General features: G+C 42.5%; 1 protein-coding gene across 1 annotated transcript; it reads left to right on the top strand.

Moving 5' to 3' along the window:
- Window positions 1–157: 157 nt before the first annotated feature.
- Window positions 158–11,366, top strand: tor1 (torsin family 1). Its single transcript, XM_041194504.1, has 5 exons — window positions 158–442; window positions 1,963–2,228; window positions 6,971–7,146; window positions 8,066–8,193; window positions 9,765–11,366. Exons 1-5 carry the CDS (start codon window positions 247–249, stop codon window positions 10,007–10,009), a joined length of 1,011 nt encoding a protein of 336 aa, XP_041050438.1. The 5' UTR covers window positions 158–246; the 3' UTR covers window positions 10,010–11,366.
- The last annotated feature ends 6,737 nt before the right edge of the window (window positions 11,367–18,103 follow it).

The raw sequence follows: 18,103 nt of genomic DNA on the forward strand, positions 1-18,103 counted from the left end.
TTTCCAGGTTTTTGTACTTTTACACCAAGTTGATAATTAACCCCGAAAGGGGATGTGGACATTCCCTGGACTAGTGCAGACCAGCACCCCAGTCAATTGCCCCGCACAAAGATGGCGCCCGCTGTTTGACTGAGGGGAGATGGCGATTGGTTAGCGGGGCGGATGTGAGGACAGACGGTTTCCGTAGCAGTTGGAGCCCTGTGGCCGGGTCGGACCGGACCGAACCGAACCGAACCGAACCGAAGGATGAGGCTGGCGTGTCGGTCCCTGTTCCCCCTCCTGCTGCTATCCGCCCCTTTCTCGGCGGCTATGGAGCCCATCAGCATGGGCATCGCAGTCGGGGTGGCCACCGCTCTGACCGGCCTTCTCAGCACCTTCCCTGCTCTGTACTGCAGGTTCCAGGAGTGCTGCGAGGCCCACTGGGTGGAGCTCAACTTCACAGGTAAAACGTAGCTAAAGATGACAATGGCCAGGATACAAATATACAGGCTGCTTAGTAATGCACAGGCTCCTGTCCAGGCTTGGGGGGTGGGGGGGGGGGGGGGGGGGGGGTGGGCTGCTGTTCAGCCTTGGGGGCGTCACCATCCAGGCTTTGGGGATGGGGGGAAAGAAGGGGTTACCATCCAGGCTTGGTGGGGAGGGGAAGGCAGGATCACCATCCAAGCTTTTTTTTTGGGGGGGAGAAGGGGTCACCATCCAGGCTTGGGGGGGCGGGGTGGGGGGGGGGCGGTCAGCATCCAGGCTTTTGGGTGGGGGGAGGGGGCTGGTCAGCATCCAGGCTTTTGGTGGGGTGGGGGTGGGGGGGGGGTGGGGAGGAGGGGGGTCAGCATCCAGGCTTTTGGGGAGGGGGGTCAGCATCTAGGCTTTGGTGGGGGAGGGGGGTCAGCATCCAGGCTTTGGTGGTGGGGGGGGAGGAGGTCAACATCCAGGCTTTGGGGAGGGGCTGTGTCACTGCCCTGGCTTGGAGGGGTGGTGGGTGGTTTTCGTCCACGTTGGGGGGAGGGAGGTGGCGGGAGCTGCCATCCAAGGATTGGTGGTTGCTATTGGCCAAGCAGGATCTATTTATAGAGCAGTGGCTCATGACCAAGCAAAGAATATCAGCCATTCAGTGGTATTTTGCAGAAGCTCTCCTCACCAGGGGTAGATATGATAATGATTGGCACAACATTTTGAAAATGATAATACAAGTTTAAAACAATATCAATTGTCAATAATTTGAACCCAGATTGTCTTAAGAAGAAAGAACAAACTTGCATTTATTAGATTTCCAGCACACGCAGTATTTTGTTTTTGTACCTGCATTTATATATCAGCTTTCATGATGTCCAGATACTCAAAGCACCTTATGTCCAGTGAAGTATTTTTTTAATGTACTTCCAATGTAATGTTTATTCACTGTTAGCTTCCATATATTCTTAGGCTATAACCACAGCCCATGTTCTTTATTGCTGTCAGATCTCTTTAGAGCAGAGAAGCTAAAGGGGAGATTTAATAGTGGTGTTCAAAATTATGAGGGATTTTGATATGGTACATAGGGAGAAACTGTTTCCACTGGCAGGATGGAAGGTAACTGGGGGCCACTGATTTAAGGCAATTGACAAAAAAAGCATGGGGAGATGAGGATTTTTTTTTTTACCCAGTGAGTTGGGATCTGGAATGCACTACTGGAAAGGGTGGTGGACACAGATTCAATAGTAACTTTCAAAAGGAATTTGGATAAATACTTGAACTGGGGGAAAATGTTGCAAGGCTATGGGGAAAGGTCAAGGGAGTAAGACTATCTGGATAGCTGTTTCAAAGAGCCAGCACAGAGATGATGGGCTGAATGACTGCCTTCAGTGCTGAATGGTTCTACTCTTAGAGTTAAAATATTTCCACTGATACGAATAACAATGGTGAAACTCTGCCTTTAAAAGTATGTTTTTATTTGTGTGATAATCTGATTTTTTTTTGCATAACCAGGGTTGAAAGTGGATTTGGAAGACAAACTGTTCGGACAACATATTGCCAAGCAAGTTGTTTTGAAGGCTGTCAGAGGTTTCTTGATGAATCCAAATCCCAAAAAGCCCCTAACTTTGTCACTGCATGGCTGGACTGGGACAGGCAAAAACCTAATTAGCAAAATAATCGCAGACAGCATTTATAAAAAAGGACTGGAGAGTGACTATGTCCATCAGTTTGTCTCCACTTTGCACTTCCCTCATCCCGAGTATCTCAGCCAATATAAGGTAATGTTTTAGTTTGATTAAATTGGTGTTAGTTTGTTCTTTTAGCAGAATATATTTTCCCTGCACTCTTTTTGAACACTGTTTTAAATGTTTCCTATTGTTGTTCTGTATCTATATTGATAATATTTTTGCCCATTTTGTTTTCTCAAGTTCTATTCTCAGGCCCTTAAAATCAGCTTTTCTCCAATCTGTTACCATTTTTTGGGTCATACATATGTTCTTCGCTATCATCATCTTACAGCATATAAATCAGGAGGTGGAGGGGAGAGAGGAACTTGGTGAAATTACTAGGGAAGCGGTACTGAACAAACTGTGGCCTGACAAGTCTCCAGGTGCAGATAAACTTCATCCTAGGGTCTTAAAAGAGGTGGCTAGTGAGGTAGTAGATGCATTGGTGTTAATTTTCCAAAATTCCCTAGATTCTGGAAAGGTTCCATCAGGCTGGAAAGTAGCAAATATAACCTCTCTCTATTCAAGAAGGGAGGGAGGCAGAAAGCAGGAAACTATAGGCTAGTTAGCATGATGCCTGTGGTAGGGAAGGTGTTAGAATTGATCATTAAAGTGGTTATGGCTGGGCACTTAAAAAAACACAAGGTAATTGGGAAGAGTCAGCATGGTTTTGTGAAAGGGAAATCATGTTTAAGCAATTATTAGAGTTCTTTGAAGGAGTAACATGTGTTTGGATAAAGGGGAGCCTGTAGATGTGCTGTAAGGTGCCATATCAAAGGTAATTGCGGAAATAAAAGCTCATGGTGTAGGGGGTAAAATATTAGCCTGGATAAAGGATTGTCTGGCTGGCAGAAAACAGAGTATGCATAAATAGGTTTTTATCTGATTGGCAGGATGTGACCAGTGCTGTCCCGCATGGGTCTGTGTTGGGCCTCAACTTTTTACAATTTACATCAATGACTTAGATGAGGGAAGTGAAGGCGTGGTAGCTAAATTTGCAGAGACACAAAGGTAGGTAGGAAAGTATTTTGTGAAGAAGTCATCAGGAGTTTGCAGATGGATATAGATAAGTTGAGAGAATGGGCAAAAATCTGGAAGATGGAGTATAATGTGGGAACATGTAATGTTGTTCACTTTGGCAGGAAGAATAAAAAAGCAGAGTATTATTTAAACGGAGAACAACTGCAGAATTCAGAGGTGCAGAGGGATCTAGGTGTTCTTGTGCAAGAGTCCCAAGAAGTTAGCATGCAGATACAACATATAATCAAGAAGGCTAATGGAATGCTATCTTTTATTACGAGCAAGATTAAACATAAAAGTAAGGATGTTATGCTTCAGTTATACAGGTCATCTCGAATACTGTGTGCAGTTTTGGTCTCCTTATCTAAGGAAGGATGTAAATACGTTGGAGGCGGTTCAGAGGAGGTTTACTAAATTGATACCTGGAATGAACATGTTGTCTTATGAGGAAAGGTTGGACAGACTGGGCTTGTTTCCACTGGAGTCTAGAAGAGTGAGGAGTGACTTGATTGAAGTATACAAGATCCTGAATGGTATTGATTAGGTGGATGTGGAAAGGATGTTTCCTCTTGTGGGTAAGTCCAGAACTTGGGAGCACTGTTTTAAAATTAGAAGTCACCCTTTTAGGACAGAGATGAAAAGAAATTTTTTCTCAGAGGCTTGTGTGACTTTGGAACTCTCTGCCTCAGAAAGCAGTGAAGGCGGAGTCACTGAATATTTTTAAGGCAGAGGTAGATAGATTGCAAGGGAATCAAAAGTTAGCAGGGGCAGATGGGAATGTGGATCTCAACACAAACAAACAATCAGCCATGATCTTATTAAATGACGGAGCAGGCTCAGGGGCCGAATGGCCTACTTCTCCTATTTTGTATGTTCGTATTATGGTCACTATTGCCTAGATGTTCCCCCAGCTGTACTTCTCTCTCTGCTCTGGCTCATTTTCCATTGCTCTATCCAACAGAGAACCTTTCCTTAAACCTCAAATTATTCAATGGGACAAGTTCAGTTATGTGCTGCTCCCAGTTACCTCATTTCACCTGCTTTGATGCTTTATGTTGAGAGTTATGGGTACCTAGGAGTGAGTTACAAGCTGTATTTTAATTGAAGGACTTGAATGGGTTCTATTTACTCACCCACAGTGAGTTATAGTTGTAATCTAATCGTGGGAGTTCAGGTGATGCCTGAAAAGTAAAATTAAATTTTACCTAAATACCATCTGAGCCCTGAGGTCAAATTGGTGCCAGAAAATCATTCCCATGTAGTTTTGTTTTACAATGTACAGTGTAAAGTTGGCAACACTCCCATTAAAGAATCAATGAGTGTGACCTAATTATTGCATTTGTCTCGTGATGAGAATTAATCAAAAAGACAGTGCAGTGCCAACACTTACGTGGCCTACAAGACAATAAATTCTATGGCATTACAGTCTTTTTAGGAGTAAAAGTTGCCCAGATTACGAGGAATTAGTGAAGTGATGGAAAGTGAGTCATATTTATGCTGAAAAGAGTGGTGTTTATTACGGTTATAGAATCATAAAATCTTAAAACACAGGTGGTAATTCGGCCCATTCTGCCTGTGCCAGCTCCTTGACTATCCAATTGGTCCAGTTTCCCTGCTTTTTTCCCCATAGCTCTGCAATTTTCTTCCCTCCTAGTATTTATCCAATCTCGGGAATGCGAATTAATATCCCACCGTGGCAGTTTTAAGAGTGTTTAAAAATCTGGAAATATATAACTGGGATCAGTAAAAGTGACCATGAAGCTGTCGGATTGACATAAAAACACAAATGATTCACTCTCCTTTAGGGGAGGAAACCTTGCTGTACATCCAGCCTCATACCAACAAGATGACTCCTAATGGTGCTGTCAAGTGGCTGAGCCAGTTACTCAGTTTTCCAAGCCCTCAGACAAGATAGTGGTGGAATGAATAAACCTCTACTGATCTTTCCAAGTTACAGCATGATTTTTTTCTATCACCTGTTTATCACTAGTTAAGATGATCCTGATCTTATGGAATTATCCTGGGTTAGCTCCAGGTGCCCTTTGATACTGCTTGTGGATCTTTCGAATTGCTTCCTTGATAAATATGTGATGTAGCAAGGCGTGTCACTCATTCTAATTTGTCTCCACAGAAATGGCAGCAATAATAATGGGCACTTGGACAGGAAATAATGATATCCAAAACACTAGCAGTATTCCACATAAAATGTGCATATTTCTTGTGCTGGAGTGGAAACTTCACATCCTGTTAATATATATTTTCATGCAAAGGGTTGGCATTCATCACAGTTGACTTCTGAAGCAGATTGAATTACATTTAATGGGATATCCGACATCATCCAGGGCAAAGCAGCCCACTTGATTGTTAGCCCTCCACCACTTTAAACATTCACTCCCTACACCACCAGCAGACTGTGGCAACAGTGTGTGCCATCTACGAAATGTAATACTAAACCTGTATCGAACCTTTGTTAGACCTCAATTACAGCACTGCCTGCAGTTCTCGTCGGCATATTATAAAAAGTATATGGAGGCAGTGGAGATGGTGCAGAGAAGATTTATAAGGATGAAACCAGAAATGCATAGCTATACATATCAGGAAAGGATCCACAGGCCTGGGTCTTCTCTCTCTTGATAAAAAGCTAAGGGAGACCTAATAGGGGTCTTTGAAATTATGAAAGGTTTTGATAGAGTGGATACGATTAGAATGTTTCCCTTTGTGGGGAAGAACATAATTAGAGGCCATCAATACAAAATAGTTACCAAGAAATCCAACAGGGAATTCAGAAGGAACGTCTTTACCCAGAAAGTGGTGAGAATGTGGAACTCGGTACCACGGGGAGTGGTTGAAGCAAATAGTATCGATACATTTAAAGGAAACTAGACAAGCAGGAGGGGGAAGGGAATTGGTGGTAATGCTGATTGATTTAGACGAGGAAAGACATGAGGGTCCAGTGGAGCATAAACACTGGTGTGGATTGGTTGGGTGAATGGCTTGTTTCTATGCAGCATATGCTATGTAAAATGTACTGCATCCAAAGCTGTTGCAGCAGCGTCTTTAAAAGCCTGCCGCCTCTAACACCTAGAAGGACAAGGGAGCAGACCCATGGGAATACCATCACCTGCAAGTTCCCCTTCAAATCACACACCATCCTGACTTGAAACTATATAGTTGTTCCTCCATTGTTGCTGGGTCAAAATCCCGCAATGTGGGTGTACCTATGCAAGATGGACTGCAGCAGTTCAAGAAGGTGGATTACCACCAACATCTTAAGGGTAGTGGTGCCCACAGCCCTTGAATGAAGGGGAAAAAAATTAATCAGTCAAAGTAGCAAAATGTTAAAGAGTTCAGGGAAAGAACAGGAAATTAAGATTAGATCGTTGTGTTGTGGAGCTAGCAGTAGCACAAGCCCAATGGACCATACTGGTCTCCTCCTATGCTTATATTTCTATGTTACATGTCCAGCATCACAATCACATTTCACCCTTGTATGTTAGGAAATAGGTGGCACACCATAACTGCACTCAGTCCTTAAATGCCATTGTAACAGTGACATTTTGTTTGTGCCACCCTGGGGCAACAGTGCTGTTGTAATATCAATCGACTGTGGCTGGAACCAACATTCTATAATGCCAGTGACACTATGCAAAATAGAGTTGGTACTAGGAATCATCTGTGTTTGTGTAGGGGGGGGAATGGGGTGGAGCATAGGGAAATGGAATGTCACTTCTGCAAATATGTATCTTTATACAGAAGTGCATGCTTCCCCACAGGAGCTGCTACAGAAATGGATTCGCGGTAACGTTACCTTATGTGGCAGGTCCATGTTCATTTTTGATGAAATGGACAAAATGCAAGCAGGTCTTATTGATGCCATCAAGCCTTACTTGGACTACTATGATAACATTGATGGTGTGGTGTACAGGAATGCCATATTCATCTTCCTGAGGTAAATCTAGGTTTATTGTATTGTATTTATTGATCATTTATTATGGATTATATGGACACAGTCACTGACTTAATCCATTATTTTACAAAGAAAATGTATGTGGTAGACCAGACCACTTTAATGCAGACAAGCATTAACATTATTGCATGTCTAGGGAAAGATTTATTGATGCACTTAGTCCATTCATGGTACAGAAATTGCTATTGATGAAGTTGAAAGGAATCTGGGAGAAGTAGCCTTCGTTGCCTAATGTAGAGCAGCAATCAACAAAGCAAATAAAAGGTCAAAAAATTGAACATAAATTGAGTTACGATTGTTCAAAACACACCTTGAGAACTAGATTATTTTGACAGCCACAAAAGAATGAACATTTATATAGCGTTTTACACAACCTCAATGTCTCAGAGTGCTGTTTATCCAATTAAGTATTTTTGAAGTGTAGTCACTGTTCTAATGTAAGAAACACAGCAGCCAATTTTCCCACAGCAAGTTCCCACAAACAGCAATGTGATGATGACTTGATAATCTGTTTTATTGATGTTGTTTGAGGGATAAGTATTGAGCTGAACACTGGGGATAACTCCCCTGCTTATCTAGCGCCGTGAGATACTTTATGTCCAGCTGAAAGGGAGGACAAAGCTCGGGTTTAATATTTCATGCAAAAGACAGCTTCTTCCACAGAGCAGCACTCCCTCAGTACTGCACTGAAGTGTTGGCCTAGATTTTGTGTTTGAGTCTCTGGGGTCCCACTGAGGTGAATAATGAAGGAGAGATGTTAGGTGGTGTGGTTAACTAAATGCTATGTTGGGGGTGAGGAGGGATGCAAATCACAGAGGATATCATTTGTGACTTTGATTTGGTATTTCCCCACAGTTTTCCATTGTGTTAGTCCTAACTATTTTTTTCCATTTATAAACAGCAATGCAGGGGGAGAAAGGATAACTGAAATTACGCTTGACTTTTGGCAGAAAGGAAACAAGAGGGAAGATATTCACTTGAAAGACCTTGAGAGTAAAGTATCCATTGGAGTCTTCAATAACAAGAAGAGTGAGTGTGTTTGCCACATTTTAGTCAGGTTTGAAATGGGCTGTATTGGTTCATCCTGTTGCCATCCGATCTCCTCTGCACAATCTGATTGTCAGGCATTTTCTGCTTATGAGTGGCAAATGTGCTGTAAGGAGCACAGGAACAAGAGAAAATTCACCAGTTGTCAGAAATCTTTCTCTCAGTATTATAAAGAGTGTGCCAGATGTTTTCAGAGTATAAACTGTGCCAATGCTCATCAGTTCCCAGAACTTTTTGCCATTCCCTCTCAAATGTGCAACGCTATTCTAGTGGGGCCAGTAGCCTTTCAGTATCTTGTTCACGTAGCCTTTCTTAACATAGGAGTTTAGATGGTAATTGTAAGGAGGTTTCCCTTAGCAAAGCATTGCACTTATGTACATTCGAGCACAGATCACTTAATTGCGACCAGACATTACTAAAATGACCAAAGTCCCTTATTCCCTTATGAGCCCAGGCTCACTGAAACTAATTGCAGAGGTTCCAACGCTGTTTTGCTGAAGACTAATTCAGTGCAGGCTGCAAATGGAGTTTGCGATTTGCAAGGCCCATCAGGTTCATCCAGGTCAATGATTTTTGTTTGAATAGGATGGGATCTGGCACACAAGCCTCATTGCCATCTATTTACTGAACTTAATGGAAAGGGGCTGTTTAAAGGACAGAACTTCTCCATTCTTCCTTTCACATGGAGACTGGGTGGGCACAATATGTTGGTATACCCATGAATTTGAATTTGAATCCAACTTGGCCAATGGACCCTCTCTCTCTTGCCTCTTTACAGGCTGTAGCTGTCAAGATTGTGTCCCCCTGGTGCAGCATGAGTGCAGTGGGGTGAAGTGGATTGACTTCGCCTCTCTTGCTTTGGCACCTGTCCTAATGGTTGAGCTTTGAAGCTCCTTGCATCAACAACAGCTTGCATTTATATAGCACCTTTAAGGTAATAAAATGTCCTGAGGTGCTTCACAGGGGCATTATTAAATAAAATTTGACACTGGGCCCAAATAAAGATATGTTAGGTCAGATGACCAAAGACTTGGTGAAAGAGGTCAGTTTTTGTGATAAGAGCAGAAGTAGGCCATTCAGGCCTGCTCTGCCATTCAATAAAATTATGTATCCTTCTCCACTTCCCTGCTGGTCCCCTATAAGCCTTAACTCCCTTGTAGATCAAAATTATTTTAAAGGTTTTAAAATGAGTCTCCAAGCACAGAGAGGGGAGTTTAGGGAGGAATTTCCAGAGCTTGGGCTTCTGAAGACAGTCACCAACAGTGGAGCAATGAAAATTGGAGATGCACAAGAGGCCAGAATTGGAGTGCAGGAATCTGAGGGTTGTGGAGCTGGAGGAGGTTCTAGCGATGGAGAGGAATGAGGCTATGGAGGGATTTGGAAACAAAATTATGAGAATTTTAAAACTGAGGCTTTGCCAGACCGGCAGCAAGGGTTGTAGATGGAGGGGTGTGGATAAAATTCAATACAAAACTACATGATTGAGAAACTTTGCCTGTTGACAGTCGGTGAATATTAAATCCAGGTAACTGACTCCCTTTTTTTTTGGATAGGTGGGTTCTGGCACACCAGCCTCATTGACAAAAACTTGATCGACTACTTTGTCCCTTTCCTCCCCCTGGAGTACAGACATGTGAAGTTGTGCGTCAGAGAAGAACTGAAAGCCCGAGGTTACGAGGAGGACGAGCAGATCATGACTGAAATAGCCGATGAAATGACGTACTTTCCCGAGAATGAAAAGATCTATTCAGACAAAGGCTGCAAAACAGTGGCCACCAAGTTGGACTTTTACTTGTAATGTGCGTGTGTGTTTTTTAAATTGGAAAATACTTTGCCTTTCTACACTGGACATTTTTTTATATATATAAAACTAATTAAAATTGAAGGGGGCCATTGATTGTTGGCTGGGGTTGATGAAATTCATGATTTGCTTGGCTTGGGGTGTGGACAATGCCTGCAGCTGATTATAGCCACTTCCACCTGATCTGAGTTTGCCACAGGTTCTTGGGATGATATCAAGCTGCTATTTATGAATTTGGAATGCCACACTTTGTTTACATAGTGGTGAAGTAATTTGTTGAAAATTGTAATGAGACATCACTGATCAGGCCATTGCAAAACCTTCTAATCATATAGTTTGTTGTGAGAACGTAACCTCTTGAGTAAATACCCTTAATCTGTGCACCTTGCTTTCAAAATCTGTTAGTGTATTTTGACTTTATGTCCCAGAACCCCAGGAGAGACAGTGAGAAGAGGTTTTTTTTCTTTCATTGCGCTAATGTTGCAGCAATGCATTGGATATTCAGTTTCTCATTCTTTGCAGTGAACATGTGGATCCAGAAAAGAGCTTGTTCAAAACTAACCCTTCGGTTCCTGAATGACATTTTTTTGATTCTCCTTTTTGCTTTCCACAAAACGTCTGAGGTAGCTTTTGTCTCAACATTTTTGCAAATTGAAACGTAAAGATAGAATTTTGATGCATTTTATGTTTTATCAAATCCAATTAAAAGAGTGGCACTCCTCACAAAGGGTGAATCTTGTGTCTGTTTTCAACAGTTACTTTTTGCCGTACAAAATATCTCAGCAGATACCCGGGCAGCATTGGTGCTATGTTGTACTGTCTGGTTTTGTGAATAACCCAATGGAAAGTAAAATACATATTGTGTATTAAAACTTTTTATAAGTATGACATTTTTAACCAAATTTTTCACTGTAAACAGGATTTTTTTTTAATTAAATTCTAAGATGTGAGAATATGTTATTTTTCCAGATTGTTTTTAACTCTGGGAATTTTTGTGAATTGCATTTGTATTTGGGAGGGGGTAAGCTAAATGAAATTCACTGATACAAATTAGAGGCCACTTTATCAGCCCAAAGGTAAACCAGGCGAAGATTGTGAAGTCCGTTCATATTTCAGCTCTGTTGGCACTCACTCGGCTCTGATTCAGAAGGTTCAAGAGCCACTCCAAAAAGGGATTTAAAATTGGAGCTGTTGGTTTTATAATGAATTTTTTGTCAAAATTATTTTGCATAGAAATTAAATTGAGTAATAATTGCAGTTTGAGAATGGCAGTGGATTGTGGAAATCAAATTTGAGATCTGATGGTGTGAACATGAAAGAAATTATTTATTGTAATAAAGGTGAGATGTACAGAGTATAATATAATGGAGAGCTTGAAATTTTCATTGAAAAAGTTTAATCGGAAAACTGGCAGAAGAAAATTATAGCTGAAGTAATTTATTTTACGATATTTGTGTTAACTGAAGACAAAATTTTGGCTTAACCAGCCAATAAGTAGAAGAAATTTAATTGGAGACCACATCATGAGTAGCACATACAATATAACTTCCATTCCTCTGTCAGGTGTCCCTGCATTCCATTCTGTAGGTGTTGCTGCAGCTCCTACGTGATCCTGCACCACTTGGGTAGTACCTTCAGACTAAGCACCATGTCGAAGGGAGACCAATTAGACTACAGATATTCCTCAGCCTGTTGCTTGTGCTTGTCCGCTCAGCTAGAGATTGGTGGGTAGATTTAAGAGATGATGACTACCACTTGCTTTTCAAGTGTTGGTGAATGGGGGTGGGTTAGCTCAGTTGGCTAGATTGCTAGAATGTGATGCAGAATAATGCCAACAGTGTGGGTTCAATGCCCTTACTGGCTGATGTGGTTCATGAAGGCCTACCTCCCCACCTTCCCCCAAACTAGATATAACCAATTATCTCTAATTGAAAGAGATGCCTATGGTCCTTTATGGACTACAGCTAATTATCTGTGCAGTTTAGCATCATGACAGGGACACCAACTTACCCTTTTCAAGATTTCTTTTTGAAATGGGAGATGGCATGTGGAAATTCCTGTTCTCTGCCTTGTCTAACAGAAGTGTTTCTGTGGTATTCTGAGGGTCAGTACTACCATAGGATTGGGCTCCATGTCTTACACTAAAAGAAAGTTTGAATAAGCAGCAATGAGGAGCAGGTACTCCGCCTGATTCCTCCCGATCAGTACCCCATGAACAGGGACGGTAAGATTGTGGTTATGTGACAGGACTTGTGATCCAGAGGCCTAAACTAATGATCTGAAGACATTAGATCAAATCCTATCACAGCTGCTGGAGAGCTTAAATTCAGTTAATTAACTAAACCTGTAATAAAAAGCTAGAACTGTATCAGTAATGGTGACCATTTAACTATCAGGTTGCCATTAAAACCCTAAGATAAAAGCAAAAAACTGCGGATGCTGGAAATCCAAAACAAAAATACCTGGAAAAACTCAGCAGGTCTGGCAGCATCTGCAGAGAGGAACACAGATAACATTTCGAGTCCGAATGACCCTTCAACAGAACTAAGGAAAAATAGAAGAGAGGTGAAATATAAGCTGGTTTAAGGCGGGGTGGGACAAGTAGAGCTGGATAGAGGGCCAGTGATAGGTGGAGATAACCAAAAGATGGCACAGACAAAAGGACAAAGAGGTGTTGAAGGTGGTGATATTATCTAAGGAATGTGCTGATTAAGGGTAGAAAGGACAAGCAAGGTACAGATAGCCCTAGTGGGGGCTGGGTGGGGTGAAGGAATCGAAAAAGGCTAAAAGGGAGAGATAAAACAATGGATGGAAATACATTTAAAAATAATGGAAATAGGTGGGAAAAGAAAAATCTATATAAAATATTGGAAGAAAAGGGGTGGATCGGAAAGGGGTTGGGGATGGAGGAGAGAGTTCATGATATAAAATTCTTGAAAATATTCAGTCCAGAAGGCTGTTAAGTGCCTAGTTGGAAGATGAGGTGCTGTTCCTCCAGTTTGTGTTGAGCTTCACTAGAACAATGCAGCAGGCCAAGGATGGACAAGTGGGCATGAGAGCAGGGTGGAGTGCTGAAATGGCAAGCGACAGGGAGGTCTGGGTAATGCTTGCGGACAGACCGAAGGTGTTCTGCAAAGCGGTCACCCAGTCTGCGTTTGAGGTGACCGCTTTGCAGAACACCTTCAGTCTGTCCGCAAGCATTACCCAGATCTCCCTGTCACTTGCCATTTCAACACTCCAGCTTGCTCTCATGCCCACATGTCCGTCCTTGGCCTGCTGCATTGTTCCAGTAAAGCTCAACACAAACTGGGGGAACAGCACCCCATCTAACTACTAGGCACTTTACAGCCTTCTGGACTGAATATTGAGTTCAACAATTTTAGATCATGAACTCTCTCCTCCATCTCCACCCCCTTTCCGATCCCCCTTTTTTTCCAATAATTTATATAGATTTTTCTTTTCCCACCTTTTTCTATTATTTTTAAATGTATTTCCATCCTTTGTTTTATCTCTACCTTTTAGCCTTTATCGATTCCTTCACCCCACCCCCACTAGGGCTATCTGTACCTTGCTTGTCCTGCTTTCTACCCTTAATTAGCACATTCCTTTAGATAATATCACCACCTTCAACACCTCTTTGTCCTTTTGTCTGTGCCATCTTTTGGTTATCACCACCTATCACTGGCCCTCTATCCAGCTCTACTTGTCCCACCCCTCCCTTAAACCAGTTTATATTTCACCTCTCCTATTTCTGTTGAAGGGTCATTTGGACTCGAAACGTTAACTGTGTTCCTCTCCGCAGATGCTGCCAGACCTGCTGAGTTTTTCCAGGTATTTTTGTTTATGCCATTAAAACCCATCTGGTTCAGTAAAGTCCAAAGGGAAGGAAATCTCCCACCCTAATCTATTCTGGCCTAAATTACTCCAAACACACTACAAAGTGATTGACTCTTAACTGCCTTCTGAAATGGCCCAGCAAGGCACTAGAATACTCTCAACTTGCCTGGATGAATGCAGCTCCAACAACACCCAAGGAGCTTGACACCATCCAAGGCAAAAACAGCCCACTTAATTGGCACCCCATCCACAAACATTCAATCCCTCCCCCACCGGTGTACAGTGGCAGCAGTGTGTACCATCTACACGATTCACTGCAGCAAATCACCAAGTCCCTTCGACAGCACTTTCTAAAATCCACAACTGCTACCAGCTAGAAGGACAAGGGCAACAGACACATAGGAACACCTCCACCTGGAAGATCCCCCCCAAGCCATTCACCATCCTGACTTGGAAATTTATTGCTGTTCCTTCACTGTTACTGGGTCAAAATCCTAAAGCTCCATTCCCTATCAGCACTGTGGATGTACCCATGCCCCATGGACTGCAAAAGTTCAAGGAGGCAGCTCACCACCACCTCCTCCAGGGCAATTAGGGATGAGCAATAAATGCTGCTCCAGCCAGCGACACCCACATCCCATGAACGAAAAGAAAAAGTTAATGAAGAACTTCCTGAGGGAAGTCAGGGACGGGGTTTAATTGCTGGCTTTGCCAGTGATATCCACATTCCATTAATGAATAAAGGCAAGGTATGGCAGAAGCGTGACAGTGCAGTGGATTAGTGCACTTTCTGAAGCCTGGGAGGAAAGCACCAACTCTACTCAATTAGTAGATGTGATGTGGGAGTAAAAAGTATTTTAATTTGTTTTTAATTCATTCATGGGATGTGGGCTTCGCTGGGTGAGCCAGCATTTAATGCCCATCGCTAGTTGCCCATGAGAAGGTGATGGTGAGCTGCCTTCTTGAACCGCTGCAGTCTATGTGGTTTAGGTACACCCACAGTGCGGTCAGGGAGGGAATTCTGGGATTTTGACCCAGCCACAGGGAAGGAACGACAATATATTTCCAAGCCAGGATGGTGAGTGACTTGAAGGGGAACTTCCAGACGGCGGTGTTCCCATCTACCTGCTGCCCTTGCCCTTCTAGATGGTAGTGTAGGTAGATTTGGAAGGTGCTGTCGAAGGAGCATTGGTGAATTCCTGCAGTGCACCTTGTAGATGGTACACACTGCTGTTATTGTGCATCGGTGATGGAGGGAGTGAATGTGTGTGAATGTGGTGCCAATCAAGCGGGCTGCTTTCTCCTGGATGGTGGCAAGCTTCCTGAGTGTTGTGGGAGCTGCACTCATCCAGGCAATTATGGGGTATTCCATCACACTCCTTATTTGTGCCTTGTAGATGGTGGACAGGCTTTGGGGAGTCAGGAAGTAGGATTCCTAGCCTCTGACCTGCTCTTGTAGCCAGAGTATTTATGTGGCTAGTCCAGTTCAGTTTCTGGTCGATGGCAACCTCCAGGATGTTGATAGAGGGGGATTCAGTGATGGTAATGCCATTGAACATCAAGGGGTGGTGGTTAGATTCTGTCTTGTTGGAGATGGTCATTGCCTGGCACTTGTGTGGCATATTACTTGCCTCTTATCAGCCCAAGCCTGGATATTGTCCAGGTCTTGCTGCATTTGAACATGGACTGCTCCAGTATCTGAGGAGTTGTGAATGGTGCTGAACATTGTGCAAACATTGGCAAACATCCCCACTTCTGACCTTATGATGGAAAGAAGGTCATTGATGAAGCAGCTGAAGATGGTTGGGCCGAGGACACTAGCCTGATGAACTCCTGCAATGGCGTCCTGGAGCTGAGGTGACTGACCTCCGACGACCACAACCATCTTCCTTTGTGCATGGTATGAATCCAAGCAGTGGAGACTGGTCAACTCCTTTATAAAAGTAAGTTAGTGAATTTTTCGGCACTGTTAAGGGTCATCCCTTGTAGTGATAGCTGGGTTTGTTGCCCAACTTATTGAACTCATGACCTTGGATAACCTTTTGGCACCACACATGGTTTCCCTCTCATAGCCATACAATGCTCCCATGCACCTTCTGAAGGCTGCAACTGGCATCGACCTGGGAACAAAAGACCACCCAGCTGCTTTGGCTGGATGAAATGATTCAAGATCTTAAATAGGGGAATAAAACATGGCCTGAAACTAAGGCAACAGACTTTTATTTTCTGTTTTAAATTGTGTGTTTGCTGAACTGTTGTGGATTACCCTGTGGTGCAATGCTTTGGTTTCTTGAAGGAATCTTCCACCATGTTCTTCACCGCAAGTATTTGTGCACAAAATACACTTCTTTGTCTAAGGAAGGAAGGGAGGGGGACATTCCCAGGAGGTGCCTGTGGCTTCTTTATGGGGTTTGACTTCTTTATAGTTTCTGAGGTTAAGTATGGAAAAATGAAGTTTTTTTGCCTAGCCTTGGCTCACCATCACAACACTGTCTCCCCTGCAATTCATTGCTGTCAATTCAACTTATGTCTCTTTTCCTGTTTACGTACATTTCTGCAGTCTCATGTAAGGAAAAAAAGACTTGCATTTAAAAACTCCTTTCACAGCTCAAGACTCTCAAAGTGTTTTACAGCCAATGAAATACTTTTGACATGTAATCACTGTTGCGATGTAGGAAACGTGACAACCAATAGTGCACAGCAAGCTCCCAGCTGTGTGATAATGACCCTGATCATCTGTTTTTGTGATGTTGATTGAGGGATAAATTTTGGTTAGAGCGTTGGGGGTAACTCCCCTGCTCTTCATGGAATCTTTTACATCCACCTGAGGGGCAGATGGGGCCTCAGTTTAACGTCTCATCCAAAATATGGCACCTCCAACAGTACAGTGCTCCCTTAGTACTGCACTGAAGTGTCACCCTTGATCTTTTGTGCTCAAATCCTGCAGTAAACTTTGAACACAATCTTCACGAGGCAAAAATACTACCCGTTGAGCCACAGCTGAAAATCTAGTGCAACTTCATATTTGATCAATTAAAAAGAAACTTTGGTTCAAAAGGTGTCTGATCCATCATTTTTATTTTGCTTCAGATAAGAGCCCTGCATTGTGTGCAATTATTAAAAATTTTATTTTGACACTTATAAAACAATAACAGGTTTTATCATTCATTGAAAATCCTATCCAGTAAATAGTATTGGGAGTAATAACCATGTTACTATATAAAACCCCAGGCAACAGCCTCTGTTCAATGTTAATAACAATACCACTAATAACTGGTGTGTGGCTGCCATTGGAGATTTTGTAACGTCTGCCAAAATGGTATGAAATTTACTGGATAATTTGAGTAACAGTCATGCAAGTTAAAATGAACCTCTAAAGGAAGACCATTGTCTCAGTTTATGCATAACACATGTTTAAAATATAATTTATGAACTTGTTTGTTTTAATGCTGCAAGTAGAAAGACTTGAAAAATAGCTGTAGTGCCCAGACCACCCTAGTTATAAGCATGGTGATTTAACTTAAAAATACATTTTTTCAAGAATTATACTTAACAGTTTATTGAAAGATAAAAAAATGTCTCATCATGGAATCAAGTTGAAAGTAATTTTTCAACAGCTGTTTTTTTTATTATTTGTTTATAGGATGTAAGCCAAGGACAAGGTTAATATTTGTTTTTCTTTATTCTTTGTGGATGTGGACAAGGCTGGCAAATCCAGCATTTGTTGCCAATCCCTAATTGCCCTGGAACTGAACAGAACATTCCAGGGAACGGTTAAGAGTCAACCACAGTGATGAGAGCCTGGAGTTACACGCAGGCCAGATTGGGTAAGATTGGCAGACTTCCTTACCTAAAGGACATTAGTGAACCGGATGGGTCTTTAGGACAATCGATGATAGTTTCAATGGTCACCAATACAGCAACTAGCTTTATATTCCAGATTTATTAATTGAATTCAAATTCCACCAACTGTTGTGGTGGGATTTGAAAACATGTTCCCCAGAGGGCCTCTGGATTACTAGTCCAGTGACATTACCACTATGCTACCAATCCCCTCTTGTTGCCCAGCCCCAACTTCCCTCTCAAGTGGTAGTGAGCCACCTTCTTGAACCACTGCAGACAACATTGTGCAGCTACACCCACAGTATGCAAGGAAGGGAGTTCCAGGTTTTTGAACAAACAACAATGAAGGAACAGCAATATATCTCCAAGTTAGAAGAGTGTGTGACTTGGAGGTGTTCCCATGCATCTGCT

This window comes from Carcharodon carcharias, chromosome 8 (genome assembly GCF_017639515.1).
Source record: "Carcharodon carcharias isolate sCarCar2 chromosome 8, sCarCar2.pri, whole genome shotgun sequence".
Lineage (NCBI taxonomy): Eukaryota > Metazoa > Chordata > Chondrichthyes > Lamniformes > Lamnidae > Carcharodon > Carcharodon carcharias.

What these genes read in the sequence shown, in the direction of transcription:
- tor1 (XM_041194504.1), top strand. Translation starts at nt 247, where the DNA reads ATGAGGCTGGCGTGTCGGTCCCTGTTCCCCCTCCTGCTGCTATCCGCC. An exon ending in GGTGGAGCTCAACTTCACAG is followed by an intron (nt 443 to 1,962) that starts GTAAAACGTAGC and finishes TTGCATAACCAG; the next exon opens with GGTTGAAAGTGGATTTGGAA. An exon ending in GCCATATTCATCTTCCTGAG is followed by an intron (nt 7,147 to 8,065) that starts GTAAATCTAGGT and finishes ATTTATAAACAG; the next exon opens with CAATGCAGGGGGAGAAAGGA.